Below are 22,133 nucleotides of genomic sequence, written 5' to 3'. Positions count from 1 at the left end.
AAAAGTAAAGAATGAGGACGCTCATCTCTCATTCTCGCGCTGTAGATGCTCTATTTAACTGTTTACTCGCTATTAAAGCATTTAGTTTTTCCACTTACAAAGTCCGCCATGTAAATAGCAAATGCACTGTGGCGCGTAACAACTGACTCTTAAAGGGAATGGGAGATGATACTCTGATTGTTTTTTTTTCTCAAAACACACCTAGAAGTCATTAAGAGAATAAGCTCAACCCTGCTAGACCATGCGCCAAGGCGCTTTGGACTTTGCGCCTGGATCGTCAAAATAGGGCCCAAAGAGTTGAGTTTTATCTTTTTTTTTATTATTTATTCAGCCAATGTCTGGAAAAGGTGTAATGGATTTTAGCTTAGCATAAATTATTGAACCAGATTAGACCATTAGCAGTGTCTCTCAAAAAATTCAGGAAAGAGTTTTGATTTTCTTATGTCAACTTGACTCTTCTGCAACTATCGTTGCATAGATTGCAACATATCAGCATAGAAAATTTCCGTAGACTAGGGTTGTCATGATACTGGAATTCGGTACCAATCGATACTAAAATTTTAAAAATATTTATTTGACGCTAACATTTGAGTGCTCTACAGAAATGACTGTGATTGACTGTGAAAGTCATCAGTTCACTGAACTTACCTCTGTTTACTGAGGGTAACGACAGAGACAGGGACACTGAAGTTTTTTAAAGCCGTGATTCATCAGCGGATCGCTCGTATGTCAGCTTATAGACAAACCAGCTTGTCAACGTGACTTTAAAATGCTCCAGTGTCGCCATATCAATGGCAAACCAGCGGTGTTTAGGAATGTGCTCAACAGTGCTCAAATGTAAGCGGAAAAAAAACATTTTTTAAATTTTAGTATCGATTGGTACCGAATTCCATTATCATGACAACCCTAGTCTACGGAAATTTTTGCTGAAATGGTTAGGAAGTATACTCTCATTCATTCATATAATAATCAAGAAACTTTGTTGCCGTACCATAGCTGCAGCTTGGTATTTTTTGAGAAGGATGCTAATGGTCTAAACCGATTCAATGATCTATGCTAACCTAAGACCCCATTTACACTAATAACTTTTTAGAAAAAAATTATCCACACTGGCGTTCTATATTGGCCATTATTGATTATTAAAACTGATATTCAGTAAAAGAGACAGGGTATGTTTCATAGTTTTCGAAGAAAATGAAAGGAAGCAGTTATGTTATAGACTCCGTTTTGTTATAAATATGCATACAGTGAAGCTGACGTTCATATAAAGTCATATGTTCGGTGTCTGTTAAGTTGCTAATATCAAAATGAGAATAGGCAGTTAGTTCATGTTTTCATTTTATTGTTAAGAAAGTGAAACAACGTATCCAGGGTGATGTGAATGAGTTTATAAAGCACTCTGTTACCTTCAAAGATTTACCCGATGTGTCCTCAGGAGTTTTTTTTTTTTCCATATCAAACCTGCGAAGTCTGAACTTATAAAAAGAAGATGCAAGACTGAACTGTGTGTGGGATAATTAATATTGAGAAAAAAGCCCCAATCAGATGAATCAGGTGAATGTCTGCAGCCCCATCTCTGTTTTCAGATGTCTCTGTTTTCCCCCATCCACGCTGACATGGGGTAGCAGTGGTTTAAAATAAAAACGACCTCTCCAGCGTTTTCAAAAAGCTCTGTTTTTGACGGATGGCGTAACGCTATAGCAAAACTTATGCTTTTAAAAACTTAAACGTATTAGTGTAGACGGGGTCTAAGCTAAAAGTGCTCCTGTCAGACCCAGAGATCAGCTGAATGGATTCAAAAATGTCAAAACTCAACTGTTTAACTTCAGAGGAAAAAAGTGGAGTGTTTTTTTATATTTCAAGGATTTTTGGCATAGAAGAAAAATTGCCAAAATATACCTGCCAACATAACTATATTGCTGTTTTTGTGGTCCAGGGTCACTCATATTACTCTCATAATATGAAAAGTCACAGTGCAAGTTGCCATAAAGAGTGACCATATCATGAATGCTAAAGGGTTAACTGTCCTAAAACTAAAACTAGTACTGGAATATTTCACTGTACTAACCGATCTAGAACTTTAATAATCCAACACTAATTTGAAGCATTATTCAATCCCCTTAATTTCTACCTCTTGGCATGGTTACTAACGTAACGTTTCATGAAATACCTTCTATGTTGTCTTGATGTGATTATTATCAAAAGTGCATGTTCAATGTTTATCTAGTCAATTTATAGACATCTGCTTACTATTTAAACTTAATTTGAACTTAGATTTTCATTTTACTATTATTATTATAGATTAAAGATCAATCCAGAAATTAAATCTGTTCGAAAGCTTCTAGATTTAGCAATAACAACTTGTGTAGCAATAATTCTTAGAACTGTGATTTAATGTAATTGTAAATTGGATCGTCAGTTCTGGATTGAATCTTTAAAGAGTCTAAAGCTTATTGTTGTAATTTTATTGACATCCTCTTGTTTTTCTGGATGCGTTCAGGCTCGGTTGGCATATGTCGAGGCACAGGGTGAGCTAAAGGTGCCGTTTAAAGATGCTCTTCCTACAAGAGAGGAACAGCTTTCAACACTGCGAAACACAGAGGAGTTTGATGTCCTGGTTGTTGGCGGCGGAGCCACGGGCTCAGGATGTGCCTTAGATGCTGTCACACGGAGTATGTACTTTGAGTTGCAGTAGTTACTGTGTATATTAACTGTAGATAAGCATGTTTGTTTAGCTCATGTTCATTTTCAGTTCAACCATGAATTGGTCATATAAATTTTTATGCGCATTTTTGAATATTGCTTAAGAAATTGCTTGATGGAAACTTATGCGCATTGAGAACTGAGTAGGATAAACTTTCTATCCAATAAGAAAAAATTCATTGTGGGTTAGCTTCATCTTCTGAGGTGCAAGTGATTTATTATATAAGATAAAGACTTACTTTTTGATATTTTGCACCAGTTTATCAAAAAGTGATGATAGTTTTATAAACAAGATATTACAATTTTGCGCATAAATTTAATTGACATCTTTGGATCAAAACATAGCTACTGTCTTGTTTTTAAAGGCCAAAATGTAAAATTTTGTCATCATCTACTCATCCTCCACTTGTTTTAAACCTGTTTGAACTACTTTCTTTTGTTGAACACAGGAAAACAATGGGACAAAATTAGCCAATGACTTCCATAGTATTTTTTGTCCCTACACTGTCGGAAATAGAGGTATCAAAGCTGTCACTGGGGTGTTACCTTTTTAAAAGGTCTATATTGATACCTTAAAATATATATATTAGTACCTAAAACATTTGAGAGGTACAATTTTGTACTTTTTAGATACTAATATGTATCCCTGAGCAAGGTTATTATAGTTAATGAAAACAAACGAAAAAACGAAAACTAAAATTTGAAATAATTGTCTTTAACTGAAATAAAAATAAAAACGAGAGTTAAAGAAAAAAAACTAGATGTGTGTTTGATAATATGGCACCTAAGAGTCTGTAGTCCTGCTGCCATTAGCCGGATTGAGCCGGTTTTCCCCCAGTCATCCTCGCTGTTGATCCAGCGACAAAGACAAAGAGTGTACATGACAGCAGCATGGTGACAGTATTAAATACAGACACTTAAAACTACTACTTTAACACATTTGTGACCAATAATGGGCTGAGCGAGTTCACCAAATCGAACTGAATCATTTGAAACGATTCGTGTCTCCTGTAAGCAGTTAGCCACAAACTACTTACTTTTTAACGAGCCTAATACCCCCCTCTAACTCTAAACAATCCAATATATACTCTTATTCAGTTTTTAGAACAGCAATGTTACACAGAGATCAAATTTGAGAAGCAGTGAACCGATAATACTGCGCAAGCGTGATTCAGTGAACCAAACACAAACAGTACAGTACATGACAGCCTGCTGTAACTGAACTAAACTTGAACAACTGCACCGCGGGTAACTGAGGAATTAAACGAGAGGATCTGGAGAAAAAAACGTAAGTTTATTTCATAACAGAAAATCGTAATGGAATTTAAATAAGTGAATCATGCTTCAGTTTGGCTGCAAAACTTTACTGTAAGACATTTTTCAGATCATGGTGATGTTTTAACTGACTGAAATTACTATCACTGACTGCATAATTTTGCCATGTTGAGTTCAAACATCCGCATTAAAGATCTGAACTTCCCGTCACTACTGTGTATCTAACCTCAGAAGCAGCCTTGCACACTTATTGTACTTAAGGCTGCTGTTGTAGGCTGCTGTATTTCAGATTGAGGATGGGTAGATGGTAGCGGTGGATGATAGTAGTCATGTGTCCTCTGAATACAGGTTTAAAAAAAAAAAAAGAGTTTTTTATCATACAATATTTATTCTTTTGATTTTGAATCTTGCACCTAACAAATATCCTTATTTAGAAAAATAAACTAAAATTAATACTGAAACTAATAAAAACTGAACTAAAACTAAGCAATTTCAAAATATAGAAACTAAAAAAAACTAGTAAATCTGCCTCTAAAAACGAATAAAAACTAACTGAATTTGAAAACAAATAGTCAAAACATAAAAGAAATGAAAACTAATGAAAAATCCTAAACTATTATAACCTTGTCCCTGAGGTATTAATATGGACCTTTTAGGTTGAAATGTGTACCTTTTGAAAAGGTAACACCCCAGTGACAGCTGTCGTACCTTTATTTCTGACAGTGTTCTATGGATGACAATGGCTGCTTTTTTACCCAACATTTCTCAGAATATCTTGCTTTGTGCTCAGCAGAAGGACAAATGTTTAAGACATTTTCATTTTTGAGTGAACTGTATCACTTTGTCCATGTTAATTTACTAATCCTCAGACCATCCAAGATGAAAGTGGTTTATTTTCTTCAGTGAAACGCACAGAGAAAAAGTTTTTTTTCAACAGTTTTTTGTAACGTATTAAATGCAAGTTAAGAGTTAAAAAAACATACATAAGCAAAACAAAATGAATGCATTTGGTTTTAGATTAGGGATGCTCAACCGTGTTCCTGGGGTTCTACCATCCTGCAGAGATCAAACACTACTGAACCAATTAATTAGAACCTGAACAGCACTTGATAATTACAGGCAGGTGTGTTTGATATGGCTAGATCTCAAGGAACAGGGTTGGCCATCCCTGCTCTCGATGATATCTTGAGGTCTTGTGAAGTGAAATAATCACTGTATGATATTACTGTTATTGGCTTTTTTCATTTTTATGTGACTGAAATATTTCAGTCACATATTAACAGTCAAAAGTTGGGAATGTAAACAATCAATATTTTCTTGTCAACTGAGATAGTATATTTTTCACATACCATAGGTTGGATGGTTCAGAATAAGCACTAATATCATTTCACATTTTTATTTCATGGTTTTGACATACTTTTATTCACAGCATCTAATATTGCATTTAAGGTACACATTTAATCAGTTCTTGGTAAGGCTGGGCGATATAACAAAAGTCTCATATCACAAAAAAAATAATTCTATATCCTAATTAATAGATTAAGCAGTATATACACTTACTGGCCACTTTATTAGGTACACCTTACTTGTCCCAGGTTGGACCCCCTTTTGCCTTCAAAACTGCCTTAATCCTTCGTGGCATAGATTCAACAAGGTACTGGAAATATTCCTCAGAGATTTTGGTCCATATTGACATGATAGCATAACGCAGTTGCTGCAGATTTGTCGGCTGCACATCCAAAATGCGAATCTCCCATTTCACCACATCTCAAAGGTGCTCTATTGGATTGAGATCTGGTAACTGTGGAGACCATTTGAGTACAGTGAACTCATTGTCATGTTCAAGAAACCAGTTTGAGATAATTCACGCTTTATGACATGACATGTTATCCTGCTGGAAGTAGCCATCAGAAGATGGGTACACTGTGGTCATAAGGGAATGGACATGGTCAGCAACAATACTCAGGTAGGCTGTGGCGTTGACACGATGCTCGAATGGTACTAATGGGCCCAGAGTGTGCCAAGAAAATATCCCCCACACCATTATACCACCACCACCTGCCTGAACCATTGATACAAGGCAGGATGAATCCATGCTTTCATGTTGTTGATACCTAATTCTGACGCTACCATCTGAATGTCACAGCCGAAATCGACACTCATCAGACCAAACAAAGTTTATCCAATCTTCTATTGTCCAATTTTGGAGAGCCTGTGTGAATTGTAACTTTAGTTTCCTGTTCTTAACTGACAGGAGTGGCACCTGGTGTGGTCCTCAAGGTTGTGCATTCAGAGATGCTCTTCTGTATATCTTGGTTGTAACTAGTGGCTATTTGAGTTACTGAGTTTCCTTTCTATCAGCTGGAACCAGTCTGGTCATTCTCCTCTGACCTCTGGTATCAATAAGGCATTTGCGCCCAAAGAACTGCCGCTCACTGGATATTTTCTCTTTTTCGAACCATTCTCTGTAAACCCTAGAGAGGGTTGTGCGTGAAAAACCCAGTAGATCAGCAGTTTCTGAAATACTCAGATCAGCCCGTCTGGCACTAACAACCGTGCCACATTCAAAGTCACTTAAATCACCTTTTTTTTCCCCATTCTGATGCTCAGTTTGAACTGCAGCAGGTCTTGATCATGTCTACTTGCCTAAGTTCATTGAGTTGCTGACATGTAATTGGCTGAATAAAAAAATTGTGTTAATGAGCATTTGGACAGGTGTACCTAATAAAGTGGCCGTTGAGTGTATATGTATATATTGACCGCATTGAAAGGACTATTTCTTTTCTTTTTTACATTTTTAGGTCAAAAATATACTTCTTCATTGACTTGCATTCCCTAAATCACCAAGAACCGTTTTTTTTAGCTAAAGATATTACAAAATAAAAATAAAAACATTTTCTGGTTAATAAAAAAGGTCACCTACATCCTGGATGACCCGTGGAGTAAATTACCAGAAAATGTTCCTTTTTTCAGGGTGTACTATCCTCTCAAATGTGATAATTTCAATTGGATTTCATAAAAAGGTTTTCTTCTCATTAGAATGTGCCCGGGTGCAATAAGCATGTTGTGATATTACATATAGCGGAGAAAGCCGTATGTAAATGACAGCAGCCGCAGTCTAAATATTTGGCAGCAGAAGGTCTCGAAATGCCAGTGCATTGTCTAATCCGTTCCATACCTGTCTTTCTGCCCCCTCGTCCAGATCTGAAGACCGCCCTAGTAGAACGCAGTGATTTTTCATCGGGCACCAGCAGCAGGAGCACCAAGCTCATTCACGGAGGAGTCCGCTATCTGCAGAAAGCCATCATGAAACTAGATTATGAGCAGGTGAAGGCCCCATTTTTCCCGATTTGCCCCTAATATTTCGAAGAAGGATTACGAGGCTGCTTGCGCCATCACTGTGACATTTTGAGCAGCTAGAAGACAGACTGAGAGAAAGACAAACATTTAGTAGGATACTGCAGGTCTGAAACATCACAGCGGAGGATTAATAACCAGAATATACTGGATAGCTTGACCAACAACTTTTTCTTATTACTGAAATTTTGATACAATAAAAAAGAGGCTTTAAATGACAGTAAGAAATTTGCACTTTCAAATTTAAAACTTGAAATAACTGCATTCAACAGTAGTCGGACGATTTAATTAACAACAGGAATAAATGCATTTAAAATATGGTTTTATTATTATAAATAAGGTGGTAACACTTAATCTATAAATCACAATATATTCATATTTACAAACCATTAACTAAGGCTGTTGGGTCAATAAACTACTTATTAGCTGTTTTTTTAGCTATTAGTGTATTAATTGGGTTTAGGTATTGGGGAGGATCAGGTACGTAGAATAAGATACTTTATATTTACTAAAACGCAATTAATATCTTAATAATAGGCAGGTAATAAGCCTGTAGTTAATAGTGTGAATTGTGACTTAAACCAATGTGTGACCAATCAGGGTTATTATGTTATAATTTTATGCTGTGCATCAGTGTTAAATATTTATCATACAGCAGGGAAAATAAGTATTAAACATGTCATGTTTTTTTCTGGAAATAATACTGTATTTCTAAAGGAGCTGTTGACTTGAAATTGAAACAGATTTTGGTAAAAGCCCCAAACAACACAAACATAAAAACCAAACAAAAAAAACTGAAATAGTTATGTGTGATAACAATTAAATGACACAAGGAGAAAGTACTAAACTACTGAAATATATTTAATACTTTATATATACAGTAAGGCTTTTTGGTGATGGCTGCTTAAAGACACCTCTCATATGGAAAATGAAGTTTCATGCATTGCTCAGGCATGAATTTTTCACAGACTTAAACAGAGTGTAAAAATCTTAATGGTTCTGTGGGTCTCGTCTATAAAATTTTAATTTGTATTTTTTTTTTTTATTGGACTCAGGTCAGGTGATTGGCTGGGCCATTCTACAGCTTGATTTTTTTTTCTCTGAAAGCATTTGAGAGTTTTCTTGGCTGTTTTGGATTATTGTCTTGCTGAAATGTCCCTAGCTTCATCTTCATCATCGTGACAATGTAGATGTTGGAGTGAAGCAGCTAAGATTAAATTACAATTATGAAGGGCAAAGGGTTGCTGAAGAACTACTGAGAGATTTTAGCAGCTGTCTGGGCTTTCACTGCCTTTCTACACCTCCCTTTCTTCGTGTGTTCAATACTTTTTCCCGGTGTCATTTCATTTTATTACGCATAACTTAATTTTGAAACTAATTAGATTTGTTTTCTTTTCATATATGAATTTCATTGGTTGTTACCAACATCCAGGGGACATTTCAAATCAACAGCACCTTTAGAAATATGTTTTCTGAGAAAAATAGTGAAGTGTTCATTACTTATTTTCCCAGTTGTAAATATTATATAAATATTTGAATATTTGAACTATTTTAATTTTTGAGTTCTTGCCTGAATATTGTGTCCTGTTTACTTTTTTCTGATCAAAACAATAAACAATAATAAAAAAATTACAGTTGCCACCTACTGAAGTATAATTCAGATTAACTGCAATTTATTTACCAACATACCAGAAACCTATAAATATTCATAGTCATATTTTGTACAAGAATCGGTTGAAGAAATACTAGATTTCAAGAACACAGTGCGGCCCCAAAATATAAAATATAACAATAGTTTTAAATCTTTGAATCTTTTAAATCTATTAACCAATACACAGTAAATATTTATTTATATTATACATAAAAAATTATTTTGAACATTAGACATCTTGAATTTTTTTTACTTAAATTTTTATGATTAGTTTTGTACATTACTTTACACTTTTAAGGGTTTTTTATTGCAGCTTTTCAATTTATGAGTAAGTTACAATGAACGAGATTTTCATGGTTTGTTCTACAACCTAAATTACATACAGTATATCATATATTCCCTAAAAGTATGACTATGTGAATCATGAATTTTAAGTTTTACTGTTGTTTTTCTGCATTCACAGTACATGATGGTGAAAGAAGCCCTTCATGAACGTGCCAATCTGCTGGAAATCGCCCCTCACCTATCTGCACCATTACCCATAATGCTTCCTGTTTACAAGTAAGAAAACCAGTTCATCTAATTACAACCCATTGTTCAGTACCTGTCAGACAATAAAAGAGGGGAAAAAAAGGAGAAATACGAGACTTTGACAGAAAGAAAGTTAAAGAGAAAGACCGGAGACGTCCTAGATTCGTAAAAGACAGTTTTTGTATTTAAATCCATTGAGAAGTTCACAGAAATGGCATTGAACCTTTCGTTTGGATGCCCGCAGCAGGTGGGGTTCAGTATTTCTGTGGATCAATGCTGAACCTCTCGCCTCCTCACTCTCTGCCCCTTGTCATTCGGGGTTTTTAAAGGATCTTCCTGTCCTTACCATCATCATTACTAATTACTCGTGGCATTTATGCCTTGCTCTGATATTTAAAGCAACCGGAGGAGTGTGAAAGGGTCACAGAAATGAGAAACCTCAAGATTACATCACTTGCCTGTCAGACTTTTTTTTTTAAACATAAGACAAATAAAATATGACACAATATGACTTAGTGGTACCTGTACAAATCCATTTCAGCCCATGTACAACTGTATCTATTATAATTAGATATAATCCCTGCTAAAATGTGTTAAAATAGTTTACTCAAAACTCAAAATTCTGCTGCCATCTATGCTAATGTGTTTTTGTTTTAAAATGCATACGTTTTGAAGCATCTTCGACCAGGGAAAATGGAGTGTTTTGAAAACTCTGTTTGAGTTTCAAAATGCTGGTGTTTTGTGTTCAACACAGGCTTATTGTGGATATGTACCCCTGTCTACATTTCTGGAGAGCGCAAATTATGTAGCCAGAGGTACGTGTGGCTGAATTTTGTCTTTAAAACGAATGCTACCGAGCAGTACGATGCCGCCGACGTCTTCTGTTCCTTTTATCGCTACCAGCTGACCGCTTACCTCCGTATAGATAGCTTCTCTGCTGTTACCAGTTTCCCCAGTGGCTCAAAGCATACACTGTTAACCCTTACTGTAGATTATGAAGTAAATAACTATAAAATAGCCAGTGTTTAGCTGTAATGAAAAGAAACAGTATTTTACTGTAAAAGGAGCAGGATTTGTATGAAATTCTGTAGTGCAAAGAATAAATTACAGTAATTTACTCTATGTACCATTACAGATATTTACTGTGATAATAAATGGTAAATTACTGTTCAACCATTACTGCCCCATCTACTCTGATGCTTTATGTTGCTATTTTATATTTATTTTATCTCTGTGTTTTCTTTGGTTCCTTTTATGTTTTTAACATTGTGTATCAAGAGTCAACCAATGCCACAGAGCTTATTAAAAGATAAGTGTAAGATATGGACGAAATGCATTTAAAGGCAAAAATATTCACACAGAGCAAAGAAATTGTCACAATAATTTTTATAACTTTGTTTACTTTTTCTATAATTAATCTAATTTAATTGCCTAGTTTGACCTATAGTTAAGATTTTAAATTGCACTTTCAACTGAATATTAGTATTTTGCTAATTAACTAGTAAAAATGTGTTATTTAAAAAAAAATAATAATAAAATAAAATATATATATATATATATATATATATATATATATATATATATATATATATATATATATATATATATATATATATATATATATATAACACGCACATACATTTTTGCAGGGACTCAATGAATTTGTCTGGAAAACTGGCAAGTAAAAGTGCCATTAACAGTATAAAGGCTTTCCTAAATAAATGTATAAATCATGATATTTGTTGTGTTTTTTATTATTACTACGGATTTGGAACGACATGAGAATCAGATTATTTATTTATTTTTTTTTCTATGGATGAAGTTTATATTATAGTATATTTTTATTGTTTTTATTAAACAATATGTGCATAACTATGATTAATGTAGGCAGTTGCTTTGAAAATATGCTATGTACCAGGGGTGTCAAACTCCTGGAAGGCCACAGCCTAGTAGAATTTAGTTCCAGCCCTGCTTTAAAACACTACCTTTAGATTTAGTTTGATCAGGTGTGTTTAATTAGTATAACTGCACTGTTACTCTGTAGATTGTGCAGTAAATAACTGTAAAAAAACAATGATTTAGGCATCACCACACACTCCCACAGGCTGTCCGTCTTATTCTAAACACAAAGGTGTTAGAAAGAGTTTTCAGAAAATGCCGGCCCTTTAAGAGAGCCAGGTGTTTGATTTGTTTACTGCTGAGTGTGCTCTATTCTCTGTCTATCAATTCAGATGTAGAGTCTGATATGTTTTAGGCTTTAAATAAGAATCTGAAATGAGTAAGTAAAATGTGTTCAAATGTTTTTGAGGGTTTATAAAATAAGGCTGTGTTTTAAGTTATATTGTTGTTATCTTGAACTGTGTACTTGAAAGCTACATTGTTGTTATCTTGAACTGTGTACTTGAAAGCTACATTGTTAGCTAGTTAGCATCTCCTCATATAACTTCTTACATTACTTTTGTTTAAGAATATGTATTTATTTTATATTGCATACTGCCATAATGTACAGATGCTAACAGTTGTATGTATCTTTCTGGCAACTAAGCCAAAATTAAATTCCATCATCTCAGTAAGGTAACATGTGCACATCATCACAGGGAATCACAAAAACATGATACACATAGCCATCCACACACAAAAGCTCCCCTGTCCGGTCCCAGGTTGTGAGTTTGTTGCTAAGTATTTTTCAGAGCTGTGTTTCCATCTATGAATTTATATTAGAAACAATAAAAAAGTTTGTTGTCATGAGATAATTATAATAAAAGATTGGATCCTTTGGTTTTTCGGTGTTGCCAACTTTATTTTTGTTTTCTATAATTATTTTAAACTTTTTGAGATTTGACAGAGCTTTTAATTATTTAAAACTTTAAAATTTAAAATAATTATTTTGTGCTTTTTGCTGTTCAGTTTTTTTTTTTGCATGGTGAGCATTGAGGAGAGAGTAACACATTTCACTGCAGCACTTTGTGTGTGTGTGTGTGCATGCACGCGTGTGTGTGTGTTTATTGGATATGTGATTGTGATAAATGTTAGCAGTTGCTTTAAAAGTATGCTTTAAACCAGGGGTGCTTAATCCTTTTCCTGGAGATCTACCTTCCTGCAGATTTCAGTTGCTATCCATATCAAACACACCTAAACCAATTAATTAGGACCTGAACACCACATTATAATTACAGGCAGGTGTGTTTGATATGGGTAGCAACTGAAATCTGCAGGAACGTAGATCTCCAGGAACAGGATTGAGCACCCCTGCTATATACCATGGGGGTCAAACTCCAAGTTACTGGAGAACTGCAGAGCAGCAAAGTTTAGAACCCACCCTGCTTCAACATTACCTGTAGATTTCTAACAAGCCTTAATTAGTTTTATCAGGTGTGTTTAATTAGAGTTACAGCTTAAAGTCCCGGTCACACTGCACTTTTCTCCCTATAGTCTTCCATTCATACGCATGTGAATGCTGCAGACCTGGAATGCAAACTCATGCGACAAATTTTACAGTTTGCAGCATTGGAAAGTTCAAGCTTGGAGAACTCTGAACTGCGAAATCACATCATGTGATTGCTTGAGACGAATCAAATTTCAAACCATGACCTCTCTGAACAAAAATTATGGACCAGTTGCTTGCTTTTTCAATCTCTAAATATTTTGTTTAATCCCACTCCTTTTCGCAGAGCCATATGACAGAATTTTGCATGCTTAAACGTTAATTTTACTGCAGCCTTGCTGTGCAGACCTGTGGGTCTCAGTAATATGTAAGATGATATTTATATCTGCTGATTAATTTTGTTATACATTTTCTGTTTTATATTTGTTTGCTGCCAAAACAATAAAATAAATTTGTCAGAATTTACAGCTTAATTAATTTAAAGAATTAATAACATGTAAGAATACTAATTAATTTTAGTAACACCTTGACATACTATTGTGTATGCAGTATAATGCTGTGAGTTGTAACACTACAGTACAGTAATTAACTGTACACAGTTTCCAGTTAGTTACCACTACTGCTCTATTACAGTAATTAACTGGCAACACTGTTGCCAGCTACTCACTGCAATGGTTCGGTTACAGTAAACAACTGGCAACACTGTTGCCAGCCACTCACTGTAATGGTTCAGTTTCAGTAATTAACTGGCAACACTGTTGCCAGTTACTTACTGTAACCAAACTTTTACAGTGAGTAGCTGGCAACAGTGTTGCCAGTGTTCTACTGTAAAAAAGCCTGGTAAGGTCTAACAGTTTATGTCATATTTTTGAAAACACTAATGGTTGGGTTTAGGGAAGGGGGTGGGTCAGTCTGTTAGTCATTCAGTTGTCACAAGCTGGCCTGGTTGGCTAAAGTGTATATTGCTCCCTCTGGTGGACTTATGCAAGAAAAACGCACACAGTGGCCTCTGGTGGATTTGCTAAAACAAAAACTGTGAGCAGACGTACTGCCGATCATGTGTTTCGCTGTCCCCAGAAATATAGACCTTAATATATATCCGCAAAGAGGCTGGGTTGCTTGCATCAGTGTTGACAGACTGAAATGCAATCTTTTAAAAATGGTGGCGCAGCTATTCACAATCGCTCGCTTATTGGTCTTTTGAACTATTGTTTATCATATCCTGATTCATCCAGCCTCTGTCTTATATGAACATTACACAGGTGGTAAGGTGTCACGGTTAAATAAGGATACTGAGAAGAATCCAATATGCAAGTAAAAAGTTTATTTGACACAGAATAAACCAAACAGGGTAGTGATCTCAGCTGGCGAGCTAATCAAAACAGCAGAGTACCGTCATAACATGTGACCTACTATAACAAATACACATTGGCGACCAAAGCAAAACAAACCCACGTGACAAAACAGACACTCTGGAAGACGCACAAACCTGCAACCGTGACATAAGGTGCATATCAAATCACACACTCCAAATTATGTTTGCTCTTTGTTCAAATTTCTTATTTCAACTGAGCTGAAACAACATAATTCTTCAGGTTTTTCTTAGGGACAACTTAATTGTTTTATGTTTAACCAACTTAAATTGTAAAAAAGCTAATAAGGTAACTTAATTCCTTCATGGTTGTCCCGACAATCGATTGCGTGGAATCCAAGACTTTTTTTTTACAGTGCATACTTATGTATTATTTACTCTATTTTGTAGTGTAAGTAGTAAAGTTTTTGATTCATATAAAATTTCTAAAAACTAGAATAAGTGCAGTTTATTTTACTTGGATGATTTACTTATTTAAACATTAAAAATAAGCGGGGAATGTTGGAAACTTTGTGTACTCAACACCTACAGTTTTGTTCATGTAGAGGAAGGGGAGGAGATATCGGATGCTAAGGTTGAGGTTATTTATTTTGGATTGTGAAACAAATTCTTCCAAGCAAGTGATTATGCTATATAAAGTTGAAGTCAAAATTATTAGCCCTTCTGTGAATTTCTTTTTTTTTTTTCAACTATTTCCCAAATTATTTTAACAGTGCAAGGAATTTTTCACAGTATAAAAGCAGCTTTGAAAAAAAAAAAAAAAACATTTTATGGTCAAAATTATTAGCCCCCTTAAGCAATATTGTTTTCAATAGTCTACAGAACAAACCTAGGGTTTAAGTGGCCAAACGATCACACTTTGACTGGATTTCCTGAAAATCTACACCCTGGCCAGAGTTTTTTTTTTAAGAAAGTTTCAGTTACATTTTTGTGATATATGGCCAAACTATCTATAAAAATGTGGTTTTGAAAATAGGTTTGTGTGGACAGCGTGTAGTGTTAACGAAGATCTTTTTTTAGATACGCAAAAAATGCATGATTCTAAAAAATGCTTTTTAAATTGAAAACACACTAGTGCAAACGGCACCTCTCATCCACTTATTCCAAACATATTTGAGTTTTTGTCTTCTGTTAAACACAAAAGAGAATATTTTGAAGAGTGTTGGTAACTGGTAGCCATTGATGTTATTGGGATTCTGTTGGATGTGAATGGCTATAGTTTTTAACATTCTTCGAAATATTTTCCTTTGTGTTTAAGTGAAAAAAATAACCTCATAAAGGTTTGTAATCCCATGAGAAGTAAATGGTGAGTAAATAATAAAAAATAATTTCTCAAGACCAATTTCATAAAATCCTTGTTAGAATTTTTTGAGTGTGGATTGTGCTGTCAGCGCATTTGTGTGTTACTTAGCCTTGTTCATCAACAGAAATAATTGTTTGATGTTGTTTTGATCAGGTGGTGGCAGTTGCCGTATTACTGGGCTGGCATTAAAATGTATGACCTGGTTGCCGGATCTCAATGTCTGAAGAGCAGTTACGTTTTGAGCAAGAGCAAAGCCCTGGAGTTCTTCCCAATGCTGAAGAAAGACAAACTGGTGGGAGCCATCGTCTACTACGACGGTGAGTAAATCTATGATAAATTCAGAGCAAATGTGTATCTGTTGGCCAGTAATCAACTTAAAATCGCAAACAAAAGTTTCACTCACTGCAAGAAGGTCGCTGGTTCGAATCTGGGCTGGCCCGGTTGGCATTTCTGTGTGGAGTTTGCATGTTCTCCCTGTGTTCGCATGCTCCGGTTTCCCCCATAGTTCAAAGACATGCGATACAGTTGAATTCAATAAGCTAAATTTTCCATAGTGTATGTGTGTAAATGAGTGTGTTTGGATGTTTCCCAGTACTGGGTTGCAGCTGGAAGGGCATCCGCTGTGTAAAACATGCTGGATAAGTTGGCGGTTCATTCAGCTGTGGTGACCCCTGATGAATAAAGTGACTAAGCCAAAGGAAAATTAATAAGTCAGAAGAAGATATTTTGAAAATGTTCAAATGTTTCAAATGTTCTGGTAAGCATTGAAATACATTGTAATTTTTTTCCTACTATGGATGTCAATAGCCACCAATTTCCAACATACTTCAGAGATCCTCTTTTGTGTTCAACAAAGAAAATAACCGCTTAAGGAAACCACTTTTATTTTGAGGTGAACTGCTCCTTTAATGTGTGTTTATAGAATAATAAAACATGGTACCTTTTCATTATCTTATGGTGTTTATTTACTTGGATTGTATTGTAATAACTTCAAAAAAATATCATCCTAATATGCCAGTTGGGGCAACAAAGAGGCTCAGTGGTTAGCACTGTTGCCTCACAGCAAGAAAGTCACTGGTTCGAGTTCAAGTAGGTTTCTTCGGGTGCTCCGGTTTCCCCCACAGTCCAAAGACATGCACTATAGGTGAATTAAATAAACTTAAGCTGCGTCCCAAATCGCATACTTATGCACTATTCTACGCCATTTTGTAGTAAAAATAGTGCAAGTTGTGTGTTCACACTGAAACTCAAAAAATATTAAGTGCACTTTAATTACCCGGATGATACTCTCATTCAGCCGCTAAAATGAAGTGTGTAATGATGGACACTTCACGCACTCAACGACCGCAGGTTTGCTTACGTAGCGGAAGGGGCGGAGCTATCGGACGCACATGTTGAATAACTTTATTTATTTTGGATGGTGAAAGCAAAATTCTCCTACGAGAGTGATTATAGCGCCTCCGGATGGTAAATGCGACAATACTCACGGCAGGTATTACTTGATAATTCAGTCGTTTATTTCACTGATTTGGCAACAGTCAAACGTCATCAGGGAAACGGTTTGAATTTCCGCTTAGTAAAAAAACAGTAGTGTGCCATTTGGGACGCCACTACATACATGTACTATCCTGTTGAGTTTGTAAGTGCATAAGTACATAGTGCATGAGTGCATAGTGTATAGTGTGCCATTTGGGACGCAGCTTTTATTTATTTTGGATGGTGAAAGCAAAATTCTCCTATGAGAGTGATTATAGCGCCTCCCGATGGTAAATGCGGTTTTACTCACGGCAGGTATTTGATAATTCGGTCGTTTATTTCACTGATTTGGCAACAGTCAAACGTCATCAGGGAAACGGTTTGAATTTCCGCTTAGTAAAAAAACATTAGTGTGCCATTTGGGATGACACTACATACATATACTATCCTGTTGAGTGTGTAAGTGCATAAGTACATAGTGCATGAGTGCATAGTGTATAGTGTGCCATTTGGGACGCAGCTTTAGTGTATGTGTGTGAATGAGTGTGTATGGGTGTTTCCGCTGTGTTAAAAACATATGCTGGATAAGTTGGTGGTTCATTCTGCTGTGGTGACCCCTCATGAATAAAGGGACAAAGCCAAAGAAAAATATAGTAAATATAGTAATAGTAAAGGGGTAGTTCACCCAAAATGGAAGTTCTATCATTAGTTTTTCATCCTCCACTTATTGCAAATCTGTTTGAATTTCTTCTAAGGTCAAAAGAAGATATTTTGAAAAATGTTTTAAACTGGAAAACGATTGACCTCCATTGTAATTGTTTTTTCTACTATGGCTGTCAATAGTCACTGGTTTCCAACATTCTTCAGAATCTCTTCTTTTGTGTTTAACAGAGAAAAGAACCACTTGAGGGAGCATAATTGACGAGAACATTGTTATTTAATGTGTGTGTTTATAGAATTATAAAACATTTATGGTGTTTATTTACTTGGATTGTATTCTAGTAACTTCAAAAACATAATCTAAATATGTTAGTTGGGGGCAACACGGAGGCTCAGTGGTTAGCATTGTCGCCTCAAAGCTAGAAAGTCACTGGTTTCTAGTTCGAATGTTTTTTTTTTGGGAGCTCCGGTTTCCACTACAGTTCAAAGACGTGTATAGGTGAATTGAATCAACTAAATTGGCCATAGTGTATGTGTGTGGATGAGTGTGTATGGGTGTTTCCCAGTACTTGTTTGCTGCTGAAAGGGCATCTGCTCTATAAAACATATGCTAGATAAATTGGCGGTTCATTCCGCTGTGGCGACGGAAAATGAGTGAATAAATGAAAAACAGTGTTTTGTTCTTAATATTTCTCTTATGGAAACAATGGTATTTTTACCAGAGTCATTTTTGATGAAATTATTTTAAATACAAATATTACATTATAATCTTTAGTGCCTCTTGTCAATGAAAGCAATAGTATAAATGGCGGTACATCATGTTCATGTACAATAGCATAATACAATAACACTAATGCCACATTTAATGACGTATTAAAAGTTATAAATGGCATCGTTCTTATAATCTCGTACATAAACCATACTTCATTCATTTGATGGATACAAATGAAATCAAAAGCATTCATTTGATGGAAAGCTTGCGGTTAGCTAAACTGAGCCGTTGTTTCCGGTATCATCATCTCTCCCAGAAAGCATTTAAATCATCTTGATATTGCCTTTCTCTTTTCATTATTTACATATGTGACCTTTAAAGAACAATCAAATCAAATCGAGTTGTGTATCGAATCGAATTGCTGTCAACCCATAGATTCACACTCTTAATTCAGAGGTTTATTTCTCATGAGAGGTTATGGGTTTGAATCAGACTTCTTAAATTATAATTCAGATTTCTTTATCGGTAGATGCATATCGCTCATAGTGGCGTATTAATTGCATTTTACTTCGTTATTAATCTAGTGGGTGTTGCTCTTCTCTTTTTGTCATTTAAATATGTCACACGCATTGATTAGAATTGAATTGCCGTCAACCTATTGATTTACACTCTTAACTCTTGTGAGAGATTACAGGTTGGAATCTGACTTTATAATTATTTGAAGTTTAATACAATTATTAAATTGTATATTTATATTATTTTATTATTTATATTTAAATTTCATATCTAAAATTTTGATATTATTTTATATTTATATATTCAAATATATATATTTATATAATTTAAATATAATATTATATATATATATATATATATATATATATATATATATATATATATATATATATATATATTCAAGTATATATATATATATATATATATATATATATATATATATATATTCAAATATTGAGAAAAATATAGTTATACATATTTAAGCTCTGAAAACTGAGTGTTTTTTATTGACCCAATGTAGTTTTCTGCAAATAAATGTTCTAAATGATCACATTTGAAATTGTAGACACATAATCAGTAGTTCATAAAATCAATATAAAATGCAGAATTAAACTAAATTCACACTTATTAATTGCAAATACAGATAATGTATGTATGGATAATAATGTGGAAGTGATCTGAAATGGGAATCAAAAACTATTGCTGTTAACTCATGAAATTTCATCCTAAATTTAGATATCATGTTATCAATTTAAAATGAATTATGTCTTAGTCAATAGATGCATATTAGAGGCTTTTTATGCAGGGTATAATTAGGTGTCCTAATTATAGTGTAACTATTTGTTTAACTACTGAGTAATATTAATTAATTACGTCTACTTGCTATTGGTGTTGGGTAAGTTATTTCCAAAAATTAAGCATTTACTAATTACACCATTAAAATGGAATTTAAGTTATGTTTTTGATTACTTAGTCTACAATTAGTAATTTAATTTACAATTTAATTACTTGACTTAATACTACTTAAAATCCATAAAAAAAATTCAACACATATAGACAATAGAAATTAAACTCTTTTATTTTAAGTCTAATAGAAACCTTTAGTTTAGTTTCAAAAAATATTAAATACTTCAAAGCTTTTAAACTAATGACACCACTTTTCATATGTTGACAAATTTCTTATTTCATTGTTTCTTAGGCATGCACAACTGTCAGACAAATCTAACAGTCTTATCAAATCTGCAAAATCAGGTTATTATGCAAAATATATGAATAAAAAATATATACATTATATATACACAACTGCTCGGCTTTCTTTTAATCCGCTTGTTAAGTGTGACGTCACGCGAAGCGGCTTCCGGGTCCAAGCACTCTATTCAACTGAATGGGGAGACTCATGAAATGGTAATAATAAACGTTTACAAAGCGATTTAATGCTTTCGAAAATCACGATCGCAGTGTATATGTCCATGCCTAATATCCGATGGCCAGAAAGTGATACATTTTTTTATAAACTGTTACATTTTTGGTATTTGTTATGCAGCAAGCCCAGAGATTGTTGTTTACACTAGGATTTTATATGAAATTAACTTTAATGTGTGATAGGAATAAAACGTGATCATAAAGGAATGATTTCTCCACTCAAATGAATGGCGGCTTGGACCCAGAAACTGTATTACATTCGTCACAAACACGTCACCACTTAACAAGCGGATATATATTTTTCAACTATTTACTCACTGAATTCATTCATTTTTTTTCATAAGCACATGCAATCATCCTAAATAATGTAACGTTCTGTAGTTGAACGATACAATTATTCTGCAAAATATATTCGTTAACAAAAAATTCAATTCACCTGCTTCTCTGAATTGACTTATGTACAATATTTAGGCATGTACATTATAAGTAACTGAAATTAAATTACCGGAAAATTGAAAATACTGGTAATCTTCTTTCTTTATTTTTTGCATAAAAGTAATTTAATTATAGTAATTATTTGCTTTTGTAACTAATCACTCCCAACACTGGTAACAATATGGTGTTATAATCCATGTTACATTTAGGGTTATTTGCACGTAATAATGCTTAATTGATCATAATTTCTATAGTATGTGTAAAAACAACACCTTAAAATAAAGTTATACCTTACTTTTTTTTTTTTTTTTGTTTTGTGGTTAACAAATTTTAAAAGGTTCTGGTCATGTCTTTGGCTTTTTTAAGACAGTGCAAGTCTTTCATACATTGTAAAATAAAATCTTGCTGCCTTAAAGTAAATGCTTTTTTAAGTTTAATCAAATGAACTTTTTTAGTCATCTCATCTTACATCAATCAAACTGAATAAAAATATTAAGTTAAACTTTGTATAGCTTAAAAAATTTAGTTGAAACCTGATTAAATTCATTAATTAATTAATTTTCCTTTGGCTTAGTCTCTCAATTATCAGAAGTCGCCGCAGCGGAATGAACCACCAGCTATTCCAGCGTATGTTTTACACAGCGGATGCCCTTTCAGCCACAACCCAGCACTTTGTAAAAAGCAATAAGTTACTTAACTAGAGTAAAGTAAGTACACCCGTTGCCTTAAAAGTGACAAGTTTACTTAAAAAAGTGATTAAACCTGTTATAGCTTGGAACTATGAGTTGACTTAATTTTTTAAATTATGAACATAGTTAATTTAATTAATAATATTAATTTAATTCCTTACATTTATATACTGTAGCGCTTTTCTGTACACTCAAAGCGCTTTACACGTTGGGGGGAATCTCCTCATCCACCACCAGTGTGCAGCATCCACCTGGATGACGCGACGGTAGCCATATTGCACCAGACCGCACACCACACTCCAGCTTATTTGTGGAGAGGAGACAGAGTGATGAAGCCAATTATGATATGGGGATGGTTAGAAGACCAGTGGGCAAGATTGGCCTGGAAGTAGAGGTCTGCATTCCCGCGAAATTTCCGAATAAATCGCTGGAGTGCTCGGTATCGGGTTAAATTTGGGACGGGAGCGGGCTGTCTAGCAATATCGCGGATATTGCTATGCGAATGAGAGAGAGAGAGAGAGAGCAAGCTTTGCCTGTGTGTGTGCTTGGTGCTTGTGTGTGTGTATGTTAGTGCGCGCGCGCGCGAATGAGAGAGAGAGAGCTTTCCCAGATAGCAAAATACACTCGGGCCAGTTCCGGCTAGATT

The 22,133-nt window shown here is 34.6% G+C and overlaps 1 protein-coding gene across 1 annotated transcript in view; it reads left to right on the top strand.

The window, feature by feature from the left end:
• Nucleotides 1-22,133, top strand: part of gpd2 (glycerol-3-phosphate dehydrogenase 2 (mitochondrial)) — a 77,962-nt gene that overhangs the window by 11,443 nt on the left and 44,386 nt on the right. Inside the window, 4 exon segments of the mRNA NM_001442041.1 lie at nucleotides 2,501-2,672; nucleotides 7,181-7,305; nucleotides 9,450-9,547; nucleotides 15,731-15,894. Of these exon segments, the coding sequence (NP_001428970.1) occupies nucleotides 2,501-2,672; nucleotides 7,181-7,305; nucleotides 9,450-9,547; nucleotides 15,731-15,894 (559 nt within the window).

The sequence above is a fragment of the Danio rerio genome, chromosome 6, assembly GCF_052040795.2.
Source record: "Danio rerio strain M-AB ecotype USA chromosome 6, GRCz13ab, whole genome shotgun sequence".
Classification (NCBI taxonomy): domain Eukaryota; kingdom Metazoa; phylum Chordata; class Actinopteri; order Cypriniformes; family Danionidae; genus Danio; species Danio rerio.
Note: the sequence above shows the minus strand (reverse complement) of the source record. Positions and strands in the feature narration are given on the sequence as shown.